This window comes from Bison bison, unplaced genomic scaffold (assembly GCF_000754665.1).
Source record: "Bison bison bison isolate TAMUID 2011002044 unplaced genomic scaffold, Bison_UMD1.0 scf7180017864289, whole genome shotgun sequence".
Taxonomy (NCBI): Eukaryota; Metazoa; Chordata; class Mammalia; order Artiodactyla; family Bovidae; genus Bison; species Bison bison.
Window position 1 is genome coordinate 10,602,701 of NW_011494861.1, and position 16,030 is coordinate 10,618,730.

Consider the following 16,030-nt stretch of genomic DNA (forward strand, 5'->3'; position numbering starts at 1 on the left):
GCCCTTTGGGGCTCCCCCTGGGCAGCCACAGCCTGAATTCTGTAGAGCTGCTCTGGAAGAAATACAGGGGGACCCAGAAGAACCCCCATGGCGTCCATACCTCTTGGGCTGGCAACCAAGGGATCACAGTGCCCTGCACTGTCCTCAGGGCCTCGCTGACTCTCACCACCCGACTCAGAGACGAGGAGGCCTCCCAACCAGGGGGTGGCAGAGACCCCACCTTCTTCCAGAGAGCCCCATAAAACTTCGCCCCCACCTCCACCCCACATGCCCTGCCCCCAGAGGCTATGCGGGTGCCTCCAGGGCTATCCTGGGTTCCCCCTCTCTGCCTCCCTTGCAGGTCTCAGCTCAGCTGCCCACCCAACTGGCGTCCACCAGGGGGCAGCCCAGCCCTGCCGGCCGCTGTCCCATCGAGGGCTGCTCCAGTGCAGAGCTGCGCTCTGGGCTGAATGTCAGATGGAAAAGGTAGAGCACCAGGGGGCGGCAGCCCCATCCCCACCCCTCCACCCCTGGGCACTTTACAGGTGAACAAGAGTCCTTCTCCAGGATTTGAACTATCCACCTGTGTTCCCATTGCTTAGCAGTGCCCAGCCTCAGGGCCTCGTGCTCTGATGACCTGCCTTCCACCCGGGCCCTGAGCGCCTGAATGGTCAGGAAGTGCCACCTGCCCTCCCACCCCCCACCATGGTCACAGTCCCCAGCAGGGGCAGACACCCAAGCCCTCAGGCCACCTTTGCCAAACGGCTTCCTGACACCGTGGACACAGGCCAGGCCTGCTCACTCAGGGTTGTGGGGTCAGGGCTGGTGGGAGGACAGGGCCGCATGGACGTGGGCTCCGGGTCTCAGTGCCCACCTCTGAACTGTAGGGCTGCCTGCTGGTCTGACCTCTGGGCGTGGGGGTCACCTGGCAGAGGCAGACCCACCACAGGGAGCTGGCGCATCTCCCGTGAGGATGCAGCTGTCCCCAGGCTCTCACTAGGCAAACAACTAGCTTTCTATTTTGTAATTTTATTGTAAAATACATTTAACATAAAATTTATCATTTTAATTCAGTGCACAGCTCAGTGGCATTGGGCCCATTAACGTTGTTGGGCAGCCACCCCCACCGTCATCTCTAGGACTTTCTCCTCTTCCCAAACCGAAGCTCCACCCCCACCCTCCTGCTTTGTGTCTGTGTGACTCTGACTCCTCCAAGGACCTCAGAACAGGGATCACATAGGATTTGTCCCCGGGTTTGTCTCACTCAGCATCGTGTCCTAAGGTCCATCCACGTTGGAGCAGGCGTTAGCACTTCCTCCCTGTTTGAGACTGGGTCATGCTCCATCGCACAGATGACCCTTCCACACTGTATCTGGCCGCTCGTCCATTGATGGACACGCAGCCTGTCCCCACCTTGGCATCTTCCTGTGAGTGACGCTGCTGTGAGCCTGTCCTGCTCCAGACTCCCCTGAGAACAGTGTGCCTGCGGGGTCACATGCTGATTCTGTTTGTAACTTTTTGAAACTCCACACCATTTTCCATCCCCACCAGCAGCACCAGTGTTCTCATTCCCCCACGTGCTCTCAACACCTGTGTTTTCCGTTTTCTAAACAACCTGGGTGCCGGCAGTCAACCCTACCAATAAGGTGATCGGGAGGTGAGCCTCGTCCACTGTAGCCATGGCCTCTACTTGGCTGTCTGGCCTCTGCCGAACCCTCCTGGGGGACTCCCTGCGCTCACCTCTCTGGGGTACATCCTGAGGCCGGCCCCAGGTACAGCCGTTCCCCGCTTGAAGCACATGCTCATTATCTAGGGATGTATGAGATGCCTTGTGTGGTGGGTGGGGGTTCCTCCACCTTTTGACTTCCACCCTCAGAGTCTTTGCCCCAAATTGAGGCCCGGGCCTCCCCAGACTGCACCCTCCCCAGCACCCCGTTGCTCCAGAAAGCCATTCTGGGCTCCCCTCACCATAGACCCCGCAGTGTACTGCTCTTTATCTCTCCTGCAGTGATTTGATTTCCCAGAAGGCAAACGGTTTGTCTTCTGTGGGTGTTTTTGTGTCAGAGCCGCAAGCCCCCCCCACCCCGAGTTCCCTGCCCCTGCCTCTCTTCCAGCAGCCCAGTCCGTTCAGTGGGAAAACGTCCAGAGTGGAGAGCAGGAAGGCCCAGGAGAAGGGCAGCCAGAGCCCTGGCGTCACTGCACAAGGGCCACCGCTGCCTTGTCCGCAGGGCCTCCTGAAGCCGAGCTTCTCAGGGAAGCTTTAAAAAAATTAGCTCTAGAAAAATCTTATCCCTGAAGATCGATGCAGTCAATCTGTTATAAAGTAAGAACAATGAATCCCAAACCCAAACTGACTCCACTGCCTTGTGGTGGGGCCAGGCACGCAGTCAGGCTGGGTGGCCATAGTTTGCAGCAGCCAGGTCATCTGGTCCAACCTGGGGCCTGAGGGTGTGTCTGGCATGTGCCAGACTCTGTGCTGCTCCCCCACCGAGGGAGATGGGGACACGCATGCCCAGCAGCGGGAAGCTCGTCACTCCTCCTGAGGATGTGGCGTGGGCTGTTGACCCCCAGGAGCACCAGGCAGCCCCTGGGAGAGTGGCGTCCTTGGGGCCGCCTCCGTGGAGTGCAGGGAACGATCGTTGGCCACGGAGGTGAGCGCATGCCCGGCAGGGGGGATGTAGGCTTGCTGTCCGCTGAGGCTCGGCCTTGGGTGCACGTGGATCGTTCCTACCTGTGCAACAGTAGCACATGGTTCCGCCAGCCTCCGTCCATCCCCGGGGCACCTCCGTGCGCGTTGGCTGCGTTTCTCATGTTGGCTTTCCTGGGGGAGGCCTGCTGGTCGGTGCACCTGCTCACTGCAACAGAGCAGGTGGTGGCCTTGTGCGCGTCCTCACCTGCTTCTCACCTGTGCATCCTCAGGAATGCCAGGGTCCTGAGTGCGCAGCCAGAGGTCAGTCTAGGAATGGAGGCCCTGACCCCAGGAACACCATGAGAGGTATCGGCCAGTTGTAGCATCGCCAGCGGAGGGGCCTGGGCTGCCAGAGTGGAACCCGCACCACCCTGCATGCCGGGTGAGGAGGGTAGACACAGACGGACCCGCAGAGGCAGCTTGTTTATGCAGCAGCAGAACTTGTCATACTTTGAAACCCGAGTAAACGAGTAAACCAAGTGAACGTTTGGCCAGGATCATGGTGGCCAAAGGTGATGCCTTAGGAAAGTGAGGGGTCTTGTGTCTGCTGAGACTGACAGTGGTGGCAGGGCCACCAGCACTGGCCTGTGTGGTCACTGTGGCCCCAGCACATCACCTCAAAATCTGGAGACCCTGGCCCCTGCAGTCGCAGGCTCAGGCAGGTGACTTGGGCCATGCCCCTGCCTGGTCTGGGAGCCAAGGCCTCAGGAAAGCCCCCACCTGCTCCAGGAGTGAGTTTGGTGACAGTGGGGGCCGCCCCCTCCAGACTGCAGATGCCACTGAGGCAGGTGTTGCAGAGCTGGGCCCTGGCCCTGCTGGTGTGTCATCAAGACCCCAGTGTCCTGGGGAGACCTGAAGGTGAAGAAGAGACCAAGGAGGAGCCAGGAGGGTGGCCTTCTGACCAGGGCAGAGATTCAGAGTGTGCCTGGGAGTGCCGACAACGCAAGAGGGGACAACACAGCCACAAAAGCAATTCTAGGAAAACCACCAGCACTTTCCCCGGGAAGGAAAAATAGCGTCAGTTAACGAGAAAATGGAAGGCTTTCTTATCTCTCCTTGCTTGAACTGTAGTGTTGGAGAAGACTCTTGAGAGTCTTGGACTGCAAGGAGATCAAACCAGTCCATCCTAAAGGAAATCAGTCCTGAATGTTCATTGTAAGGACTGATGCTTAAGCTGAAACTCCCAATACTTTGGCCACCTGATGTGAAGAACTGACTTATTTGAAAAGACCCTGATGCTGGGAAAGATTGAAGGCAGGAGGAGAAGGGAACTCAGCTCCTCAAGTAAAAGGCCAGGGAAGAAGTTATGAACACATACATCCCCATCCTGCAGCTGCGAGGCCCTGGGCCCCCCAGCAACCGTCTGCCACCGGCATGGCTCACTTACCCCTGGCGACCATCTCCTGTGTCCCCTGCCCCTCCTGTGTCCTAACGGGGGCCCCATGCCCTTCTGGCTCTGTGTGTGTTATGGAAGAACCGTATGTGGCCGTCATCCTCACTTCCTCCCTGCCCCTCGCTAGCACGCACAGGTCCTCACCTAGACCGGGGGCAGTGGGGGCCGGCCTCCTCTGTAAGACCGGTTAACCCATGTTTGTTCCTGCTTGGGAGCATGTCGGCTGACTGAGAAAGGGCAGAATTTTCAAAGGCGTGATTTATAACTGATTAGATTCCACACTGTTGCATTAGTTACATCGCTGGGGTCTATCTGTCCCGAGTGAGTTCTTTGTCAAAGCCTAAGCTGGTGGGGAAGGAGAGGGGCCCAGATTCCAGGAGCATGATTAAATGGCTGGTCAAGGGTCGGGAAGGACCCTGGTGGCAATTAGACAGCGAGCACTGGACAGAGACCTCCCAGGGAGCTGATCCTGCTGACACCTGGTGGGGGGCTCCTGGTCTGATGGGCAGGTTCACAGCCCATCCGCTTGGCAGTCTGTGTGCCCCCGGCCGCCCTCCAAGGTGCTGCGTGCTGGATTTGATTGCATCTGCTTCTGGCTGAGCCCAAGGTTCTGCCTTCATACTTTTGAAAACCCACATCTCATCTCAGACCCCGCCCCCCTCCCCGACATAGTTGAGTGGCCCTGGGCCCATAGCACTGTCAGAGTGTCGGCATGTGCGCATTCCTGCCCTGGTTGTCTCAGGAGGCCTCTAGGGAAGTGTGATCCCTGCCACCAGGAAGCTTGTATCCTGACCAGACAGACAGGCCATGGCCACGATGCAGAGGGAAAGGAGGGGCCAACGGGCACAGAACTTGGCCTCCCATGGAAGTAAGGTTTGGGGTCACGTGATGGAGACCCTCGGAGGGGAGGCCCAGGCGGTCACGTGGGGGAAGGGCCATGCACACCGAGCTCCCTTCCTCCAGCTTTCCGTGACTGGACTCCCAGCCTCCCACCTGCCCCTGGACATCCTCTGCATGTGGCCCAGCTCCAGAGGCCTGGCGTCCAGCCCAGCGGGGCAGGGGGAGGGGAGGTGACCCCAGCACCACTGCGCGGGATGAGGATGAGGCCCACAGCCACCCGGGCAGACAGCACTCACCCCGGCGCAAAGTGAGCGCAGCCCCTGCCACGGCAACGTGGAGGCGAAGGGCAGTGCGGCCTCACAGGAGGGCTTTGTCTGTGAAGGCGGCCACCCTTCCCGGGGCCATAGGCCAGACTGCATCCCGTTAGACCATCTGCTGATGCCCAAGCCTGGGGCCTGAGCCAGGGTGGCTTCTGTTCCCCAGCGCGGAGCCGCAGAAGAAGGCGTGGACGTCAAAGCAGAAGGGCTGAGGGGGTGGGGCGAGGACAACTAGTTCACTTTGGCTCGTGAGAGGTCTGCGTCTCACCAGCCGGGGTCCTGCTTCCTAAGTGTGAGCTGGTGACTTGTCAGGTCTGGGGACGGTGTCCTGAGCAAGGGAAGCAGAGCGTCCCAGTGACTTCTTCGCCCACAAGCATCACCGCCAACCCTAGCCAACAGACTGCTGGGGCTCGAGCAGGGGAAAGGTCTGGTGCCCACATTAACCTGCCCCACATACCTGGGGGGCCACCCTGCAATCCCAGGGCTATCCCCACCCCAACTCAGGGGACAGCAGCCCAGCTCAGGCACACACATGCCAGCACATGGCATGACGCAATGATGCACGTAGATGCACGACACAGAAGCCTGCGTGCATGCACATGTGTGCACAGGAGTCCTTCCTAGGAGCAGGCATCAAGCCCAGCAGATGCTGCTCAGAGGCCATGCCATTTCCAGGGATGGTCAGCGGGCAACTCTGGGGCTCCCCACCTCTAGCCTGGATGACAGCAGGGGCCCCCATGCTAGCTGTGGTCCCCACCTGCTATGATACCTAAGGCATCGCCCCCACTTTAGCCTGGTCAGCTGCCTGCAGATATGAGCTGCATCTTAAGGGATGCGATACAATGACTGTCAGGTCATCGAGCCGGCCCTGAGCTTTCTGGGAATGTGGCCCCCCGGTCACTATCTGGCTGGCTTTGCCATCTGGGTGTGGGGGCTGAAGGGATGAGCTGCTCCTCAGCTCCAGGAGAGCCAGGCCTCTGCCCACCTTCCACCCAGCTGGCTGCCCGGCTCCTGAAGCTGACCTCCTGGGCGCCACAGTTGCCCGACATCCCACCTGGAGGGCAAGCCATGGCCATGCCCTTCCCGTCAACTCACAATGAGATTGCAGTGGCCGCGTGCTTGGAACAGCCTTGGAACCTCCTCCCCCAAGTCTGGGGGCATCTGAGCTCTTTAGGGCTGCAGCCTTCAGGGGCCGTTCCCACCTACTGGTCCCTCCCTAGGGCCAAGAGTGCCTGCTGCAGGGCCCAGCTGCTGGGTGGCCTTGGGGCCTCAGAGGGCAGACCGCGAAAGTGGGAGCCCAGTCAGCTTCTGCACCAAACATGCCTTGGGCTGATTCTTCTTCTAACAGGAGCAATTCATAGTCAGTAAAACACCATTAAGATCTCAACTTTCCATGAAAATAATCTTCCTGCTATTTTCCATCCTACTTCCACTCTGTCGTGTGTATTGGTTACAAAGCAGGCTTGTTACAGGGGCAGCAGGGCCGCGGTGTGCATGAGCCGGCATTGCCCAGGTGGGCTGTGCGGGTTCACGCTGAGCTTTTAATTGGCCCTTTCATCATCAAGGAATGAGCCAGAGCGCTCGGCTCCACCACCCCACAGGCCTCCCGTGATCCTCTGCACAAATGCAGCGTCTTTGTACTAAAAGCGTTTTGTGCTGTAAAGTATTTGGAGCCATATTTTGTTTGCATTTTGCATTCAGGCCATTGTCCCTAAACTCCCAATTCACAGGGGAGTAGTGCACTGTGTGGAGCAAATTGGGTCCCCCTCAGCTTGTTTCCCCAGGGGCCCCTGAAACCTGGAGGGCAAAGTGTCCTCAGGGCCCAGCCCGCCTGAGCCCACGGTTCTCTCTGCAGGGACAGTGGCACAGTGGCGTGTTCAGTGGACAGGGCAGCATGGCCCACTGCTCCGGGGTCATCTACCGAGGGATATGGATCAACGGTCACCCCATGGGTAGGTACCCTGGCTTTGCTGCTGGCCTCATGGGGTCCTCCCAAGGGTCACATCTGGGTCAGGCCATGTCCTCTCCTGGTTGGCGCTGGGCAGCTTCATGGGAGGAATGGACCAGCGGGCTGGGATGAAGAGGGATCTACAATCCCCTTTTGAGAAATCCATGCTCTGTGTGGTCTTACCAGGTTTAAGACATGCAGAGGCCCCTGGACTCTGGAGCCACGTGGTCCTGCAAGCAGGCCTCCCAGTCACAGGGTCTGCCAGTCTTGGACTCTCCCAGCCTCAGGGCTCTGGGTGCCTGGCCCCCTGCCTGGTCTCAGTCCTGCCCCTACCCTGAGCTCTCTGCACTGCACGTGACCTCAGGTGGCCTGTGGCCTTCCAGGTCCTCTGCTGGGGCCTTCCCCCACCCTGAATTGCCCCCCGGGCATGTGTGGGGACCTTCTGTTAGCCTCCAGGACAAGGGCACCCACCCTAGGGGTCAGTCTGGCTGGGGACTCGAGTCCCTGATCAGAACCTTGGTACCAGATCCATGGGTGCAGCTGCTGACTCAGAGCTGCAAGTAGGCCCCTGGCCAGGCCAGCTTCCAGGCAGGTGGTTGCAGCCTCATCCAGCACATGTCAGATCATGGACTCAGACACAATGAAAGCAGGACCCAGGTCAGAACGGTGGGCAGGAGGCCGTGTGCACTGGACACCGCTGAGTGGTCACTTGCACTCAGCGGTCACCTCTGCCCTGCCCTCCCCCAGCACCATCAGGTGGGTTCAGAGCTGACCCTCAGGATAGGGTTCATGGCATCCATGAAAACCCCAGCCCTGATGGCCATGCATCCACACCCCCCTCATCCGGGTGCCCCAGGGATGGGGCTGAGCACCTGCTTAGGGCATGTGGGGTGCCGATGCAGACCTGGAGTCCCCAACCCAGCCCCCATACACACATCTGTGTGCTCTGTTCTCTGCAGCACAAGCCACAAGGATCGCAATTTTGGGTCCAGAGGTGATGGACACAGCTCAAGGGTCTTCCCTCGTGTTGACCGTTCAGCTGCAGCAGGACAGCGGGGAAGTGGCCACAAGTAAGTGTCTCCAGGAAGACAGCGAGCTCTTCAGAAAGACGAGCAGCTGTCAGCTCGGGAGACAAGATGCCACAGTTGTCTCCTAGCATCGGGACTCTGCCCAGGTGCCCCCGTTTTTGAGTTCTTGCTGCTGGGGCCCTGGCAAAAAGGGTGGCAGGGTGCGAGCCTCCAGCTGGTGGGAGGCAGCCAGCCATATGGGGCCTGCGTGTGCATGTGAGCACGAGGGCTCTTTGTGTGCCTCCATGTGAGCACGTGGGCTCTGTGCATGCCTGTGTGTGTATGAGTGCATGTGCTCCATGCATGCCTCCGTGTGTGTGTGTGTGAGCATGTGGGCTGTGTGTGCCTCCGTGTGTGTGTGTGAGCATGTGGGCTGTGTGCCCCACGTGTGTGTATGTGAGCATGTGGACTCTGTGTGCTCTGTATGTGAGCACATGTGCATGTGTGTGTGAGCATATGCACGTGTGTATGCCTGTGTGTGTGCACGTGGGCAGCCCTCCCTGGTGCTCACTCAGAGTCAGCGGGCAGGGAGGTTGCAAGAGGGCAGGGCCAGCCGTTCAGCCTGCCAAGAGGAGGGCTTCTCTTGCTCCTCCTGGGGTAACCAAGGTGGACAGATGCCCATCCATCCAGGCTGCATTTAGATGCTCGGTCTGCCCTCCAGCCAAGCAAAGGGACCACCAGGCTTCTCACCCCATGAGCAGAGCAGACCCCAGGGGGCAGAGGGACAGGGCAGGACTACCAGGGATAATCACTACTGGTTCACCTCGGCTCCGCGGCTCTGTGAGGAAGCATGGTGTGTAGCATAAATCAAGTATATTTAGTCACAATTGGTTTATTTTAACAACTTCATCACAGTGTCACATACCGTAAAACTCATCTATATTCGGTGAGCCAACGATTTGTAGTAAACTTGCAGAGTTGGGCAAGCATCACCACACCCATTCTGCTTTGGAGCATTTCCTTCTGCCCAGAGAGACCCTTGGCTCCCGCCCCATGCCTACCCTCCACCCTGGGCACCACCAATGTCCGTTCCCAGAAGCTGCTCGTGGATGGGATCCAGCCTGTGGCCGTGCTCTGCCCCTCAGCCCACCCACGCAGCCCTGCTCGCCCCTCCGTGGGCCGCACACTTGTGGTCCTGCTTCCCCAGGGGCCGGTCCCGTCCTGGGTGCTTGGCTGCAGGGGACATCTGTGCGCAGGGCCTGGTGTAAACATGGCTCACTTCTCTCAGGCACACATTCATAAGTGGGCTTGCTGGGTCATGTGGCAGGTTGGCATTTGCATTTCTAAGGAAACACCCAAATGGTTTTCTGAAGTGGCAGTACCATTTTACAATCCCGTCAGCAACATATGAGGTTCTGATTTCTCCCCATCCTCGCCAGGGAGTGGCCATCCTCAGGGTGTCCAGTGGCACCTCCTCATGGTTTTGATCTGTGTTAACCCAAAACTAATGATGTTGAACAGCTCTTCATGTGTGTATTGGCCATTTGTACATCTTCACAGAAAAGTGTTTATTCATGTATTTCACCCAGTTTTTTAAAAAATTAAGTGGTTTGTCTTTTTACTTGTATATAAGTTCTATATGTGTTCTGGATATGAGTCCTTTCTCATGTGTATCTTTGCAGATATTTTCTTTCAGTGTGACCTTTTTGTTGTTGTTGTTGTTGAGTTGCTCAGCCTTGTCCCACTCTTTGTGATCCCATGGACTGCAGCACACCGGGCTCCCCTGTCCTCCACTATCTCCCAGAGTTTGCTCAAATTCATGTCCATTGAGTCGGTGATGCCATCCAACCATCTCATCCTCTGCTGCCCTCTTCTTCTTTGGTTAATGTTGTCTTTTAATGTTCAAAGTTTTAAAAGTTCTTTTTTTTTTTTTTTTGCCATACAGCCTGTGGGATCTTACTTAGTTCCCTGACCAGGGATCAAACCTGTACCCCCTACAGTGGAAGCGCAGAGTCCTAACCACTGTACTGCCAGAGAAGTCCTCAAAGTTGGAAATTCTGATGAAGCCCAGTTTGTCAGTTTCTGCTTTTATCGACTACGGTCTTAGTCATGCATCTGAGGATTCTTAACCCAAGTTTACAGAGATTTTCCTCCTCTTTTCTTTTACAACTTTGGCTCAAGTTAATTTTCATGGATCAGATAAAGGTCTGAATTCATCTTTTCTCACGTGGATTCCAGCTGTCCCAGTGCCATGTATTGAAAAGACTGTTCTTTCCCCACAGAATTGCCTGGGCACCTTGGTCAGAGGTGACTTGACTGTAAGTGTAAAGGTTTACACGTGGATGGATGTCAGTTCCACTCCATCGATCAATATGTCTGTCCTTATACCATAGCCTTCCAGTAAGCTTTCAAAGCTTACTGGGCTTCCCCAGAGGCTAAGCGGTTAAAAAAAAATCTGCCTGCCAATGCAGGAGACACAAGATCGATCCCTGGGTCAGGAAGATCCCTTGGAGAAGGGAATGGCTACCCACTCCAGTATTCTTGCCTGGGAAATCCCATGGACAGAAGAGCCCGGTGAGCCACAGTCCATAAGGTCGCAGAGTCAGACACATCTGAGCATCTGAGCGAGCACACAGCACGTGCTTTGAAACTGGAGATTCCTCCAGCCTTTACTTCTGTTTCAGAATTGTTTTGGATATTCTGGGACCTTCGTATTTCTGTATGACTATTCTGGGATCAACTTGTCAATTTTTGCCCCCAAAAAGGGAAAAAAACAAGCCTGCCTTCTTTGGGATTCTGTCAGGGATGGGTTGAAAAAGCTGGGAGAAGCTGACTCTTCTGATTGGCCTTGAAACATCTCTTCATCTATTTATCTTCAGGTTCATCAGTGTTAGTATTTTTCAGTGTGCAAGTCTCACTCTTTTGTTAAACTTACTAATAAATGATTAATAATTTGCATAAGAACCTGGATTGTTTGGTCCATGAATCAAGGTAAATTGGAGTGGTAAATCACCTTAGTGGTCAACACCTTAGGAATCCATGAACTAAAATGTATGGGAATTTAATTCAGATGAGCGTTGTATCTACTACTGTGAGCAAGAATCCCTTGGAAGAAATGGAGTAGCACTCACAGTCAAAAGTCTGAAATGCAGTACTTGGGTACAGCCCCCAAAACAACAGAATCATCTTGGTTCATTTCCAAGGCAAACCATTCAACATTATAGTAATCCAAGTCTATGCTCCAGCCACTAATGCTGAAGAAGCTGAAGTTGAACGGTTCTGTGATGACCTACAAGACCTTCTAGAACTAACACCAAGAAAAAGATGTCCTTTTCATCATAGGGAACTGGAATGCAAAAGTAGGAAGTCAAGAGATGCCTGGAGTAACAGGCAAGTTTGGCCTTGGAGTACAAAATGAAGCAGGGCAAAGGCTAACAGAATTTTGTCAAGAAAACACACTGGTCATAGCAAACACTCTTTTCTACCAACATAAGAGACAGCTCTACACATGGATATCACCAGATGGTAAATACCAAAATCGGATTGATTATGTTCTTTGCAGCTGAAGATGGAGAAGCTCTGTAGTCAGCAAAAAACAAGTTTGAGCAAACCCAGGAGATGGTGAAGGGGAAGCCTAGCGTGCTGCAGTCCATGCGGTTTCAGAGTCAGATACTACTTAGCAACTGAACAACAACAAAATTTATCATTATTCAATTATAGTTTATTGATACATTTGTTATTTCCTTTTATGTTATTACAAATGGAATTGTTATCTTCGCTTCAGAAATTGCAAGACTACAGCTGATTTATGTATGTTTTATAACCTTGCTGGGCTTGTTTGTTCTAACTAACTTTCTGAGGATTTCTTAGGATTTTCTGTACAAAGGATCATGTCATCTACAAATAAATACAATTTGCTTTTCTTTCTTTTCACTCCCACCAGCAGTGGCTGAGGGCTTCCGTCGCTCCACCTCCCCACCAGCACCAGTTACTCTGTTTTTCTGGTTGTAGTTGTCCTGGTGTCTCACTGTGGTTTTGACTTGCATTTCCCTAACAAGTAATGATGTGTGCAGCATCTTTTTATGCACTTGCTGGCCATCTGTAGATCTTCTCTGGAGAAAAATCTATACAGATCCTTTGCCCGTTAAAACTCTGGGCAACTTGTCTTTTTATTCTGAGTAATCTAGATTTCTTTATATATTCTGGATATGAGCGCCATATCAAATATCTGATTTGCAGATATTTTTTCCTGTTTTATGGGTTGTCATGCAGTTTCTTGACTGTTTCCTTTGAACACAAAAGTTTAAATTTTGATGAAGTTCAGTTTATTTTTATTTGTCTTGTTGTTTGTACTTTTGGTGTCATATCTAAGAAGACTGCCTAACTGAGTCATGAAGTTTTATTCCTCTGTTTTCTTCTAAGGATTTTATATTTTAAGCTCTTACATTTAGCCTAATGTCTATTTGGAGTTAACCTTTGTATGTGGTGTGAGGCAGGGGTCCAGCTTCATCCTCTTTTGCAAGTGGATGTCCAGTTGTCCCAGCTTCGTTTGTTAAAAGACTATTCTTTCCTCTCTTCCCCCCTTGAATTACCTGGGCATTCAGTTTGCTACATTTTGTTTCAAATATTTGCATGTCTGTTCATAAGGAAATTGGTCTTGATTTTTTTTTCGTTGTGTTGTCTTTGTCCGGTTTTGGTATCAGGATGTTGCCAACCTCATAAAGTAAGTTGGGGAAATTCCCTCCTCTTTAATTTCCTGGAAGAGTTTGTGTCGAATTAGTATTGTTTCTTAAACGTTTGTAGAATTCAATACGAAGCCCACCTGGGCCTGGAGATTTCTCTGTGGGAAGATTTTAAACTACTAATCCCATTTCCCTTGCATATAAGCCTATTTAGGTTATCTGTTTGTTCTTGAGTGAGCTTTGGTGTTTTGTGTCTTCCAAGTTGTCCGATTTCTTGAATGTTCATGACATTCCCTTGCTCCCTGCTTAATGAACTGATATCACCTCTCTTGTTCCTAATATGGATTACAGATGTCTTCTTTTTTTTTTCCTGAATAGTATAGTGAGACATTATCTGTTTCATTGATAAACAGCCTACTTTTGGTTTCATTCGTTTCTCTATTGTCTGCTTTTTATTTCATTAATTCCTATTTCTATCTTATTACTTCCTTGCTTCTGCTTAGTTTGGGTTGAATTTTATTTTCTTTTTTCACTTGTTAAGGTGGAATTGTTTCCAAGGTTCTTTCATACTTTTCTTTTCTAATATAGAAGTTTGTTGCTATAAATTTACCCCTTAGTACTACTTTAACTGAATCCTGCAAATTTTGATGTGGTATGCTTTCATTTTCATTCAATTTGAAATACGTTCTGATTTCCCTTTTGATTCCTTTTAGACCCAAGAGTTATTTAGAAGTGTGTTGTTTCACTCCCAAATATTTGAAGATTTTCCAGAGATCTTTCTGTTACTGATTCTAACTTAATTCTATGTGGTTAGAGTCATACCTTGTATCTTAAATTCACTTAAATTTTTGAGACTTGTATTACGGCTCAAAATATGGTCTGTTTTGGGAAATGTTTGGAGTGCACTTTGAGAAGAGTGTGGATTCTCTTCTTGAGTGGAATTGGATAGGATATTCTATAAATGTCAATCAAGTAAATTGTGTTGATATTTTTGTTGAGTTTGCTATATCCTTACTGATTTTATGTTTATTTGTTCCATCAGTTATTGACAGTGGTATATTGAAATCTCTGATTATGCTTGTGTTTCTATTTATTTCTGCTTTCGTTTCTATCAATTTTAGCTTCATGTATTTTGAAACTCTGTTATTAGGGGCATAAACATTTAGTATTTTTATGTCAATTAATTGACCATATCATTGTGAAATTATCTCCTTTATGCATGCTAATAATCTATGCTCTGACACCTACTTTTGTTGATATTAATGCAGTCACTCAGTGTTCTTTTAACTGGTATCAGCATCGTCATCCATGCTTTTACCTTTAACCTATTCACGTCCTTATAGTTTAAATATATTATTTTGTAGGCAGCATATACCTAGGTCCTGCTTTTTTATCCATCTCTCTTTTAACTAAATGGTTTACACCATTCACATTTAATATAATTTTTAATACAGTAGGTTCAAACTTACCATTTTACAATTTCTTCCTTATTTTCCCTGGCTGGTTTTTTTCCCTTATATTCTATTCCTTTCTTTTTTGGATTAATTGAGTTTTTTTTTTTTAATTCTATTTTATCTCCTCTTCTGGATTATTGATTATAACTCTTTTCTGTGTCATTTTAGGGGATACTTTAAGGTTTACTTAAAGATGTAAATATACATCTTTAAATTATCAGTCTAACTCCAAGTGCTATCATACTCCATCATCGACAGTATAAGAGCTTTACAGTTTATACTTCCTGTCTACAATACAATCTTTATGCTCTTGTTTCAGTACGTTTTACATTCATGTGTCTAATCAGCTTTATAACCTGTAGGTCATTTTTGTTTCAACAGTTGTTTATCTTTGGGGAGTAGCTGACAGACAGAAAAGGAAGTGCCATCTGCCTCCAGATGCCATTTCTGGCCCCCACTGCTTCCTGTAGACACAGGTTTCCATTGCTGCCATTTCCCTTCTGCCCAAAGGACTTAACTTTTAACGTTTCTTGTCATGTACATCTGCTAGTGATAAGTTCTCTTGGCTCTCCTGCATCATGGTTTTGTTCCCACATCAAGGATCCCGGCTCATCTTCCACTGCGCGTGGGGTTGCCTGTCTGCACTGGTTTCCCCGAGAAGCCTGCCTTCACGTCTCTAGCAAACGTCCTTTTCCTCTGGGCCGTGGGCAGCTTGGCTGAGGGTGGAGTGGAGCTGAGGGTCCAGGAATGCAAGGGTAGGGCAAGGTGAGCGTGGTTGCGGCCCCATCCGATGCCCTGCTCCTCACAAAGGCCCAGGGAGACAGGGGTCCGGGTCCTGCCGCTCCGCCCTAATGGCCCTCAGCAACTTCTCTCTCCTTCTGGAAGGTGAGGATGGCCGGGAGTTGGAGATCTCCGCGGGCGTCCGGTACGTGCAGCTCCCAGCCTACTCGGAGGTCAGCTTTTTCAGAGTAGACGACGGTTTGGGGCAGACGCCCATCCAGACCCCCTTGTGAGTAAAGGTGGCCCTGGGCAGCACCTGGGCAGGCATGGCAGGAGCGGTCCCTCCTTTACTCTGCGGGGGGTTGGCTGGGACTGTCCCTGCCCACGCCTCACACCAAGACATATGGGGTCACCACACGCTGATCTGGCGAAGGCGAAGCCGAGGCCCCTTCTGACGGTGGTGGTGGAGCAAGGAAGGGGTCCTGGGCCAAGGGCAGCGAGGCAAGGAGGCCGAGTGAGACACCGCCCCTTCCCTGCTTCCTCCCTGCCCCCTGGCCTCTGAGGAGCCACGCGGCCCTTTCTTCTCCCTGGACTCTGTGTCTTTGCAGCTGCGTGACACTGTCCTTCCCTCCACAGTGGATTCCAGTGCATCTCCTACCCTCTGTCCAGCCCCGCATCCGAGGGCCCAGAGCCCAGGGCTGCCCTGGAAAGTGCCAGCACCGACTCACTGCTCCCTGACGGGGACCCTGGTGGCCCGCCTGGTGAGTGGGGCTAACTGGGGGGTCTGCAGTGGGCAACATGAGCTCAGGGAGGCATGGCTGATAGCAGTGTCCCCCAAACCTGAGCAGAAGGAAGTGAAGTTGACCCCTGAGAACAGTGGACATGGGAGACCTGGGATGTCCCAGGAGGACACACTCAGGCCCAGGCCAGATGGTTCCGAGGACAGTCACTGTGGCTGGGGGTTTGAAGGCGGGCTGGGAGTGGCTGACCCGGGTCCCGGC

General features: G+C 52.3%; 1 protein-coding gene across 1 annotated transcript in view; it reads left to right on the plus strand.

Moving 5' to 3' along the window:
• Positions 1-16,030, plus strand: part of MORN1 (MORN repeat containing 1) — a 49,751-nt gene that overhangs the window by 6,307 nt on the left and 27,414 nt on the right. The window contains exons 7-10 of the mRNA XM_010849981.1: positions 7,074-7,170; positions 8,126-8,236; positions 15,195-15,318; positions 15,666-15,790. Coding sequence (XP_010848283.1) covers positions 7,074-7,170; positions 8,126-8,236; positions 15,195-15,318; positions 15,666-15,790 — 457 coding nt within the window. The remainder of the gene's footprint in view (positions 1-7,073; positions 7,171-8,125; positions 8,237-15,194; positions 15,319-15,665; positions 15,791-16,030) is intronic.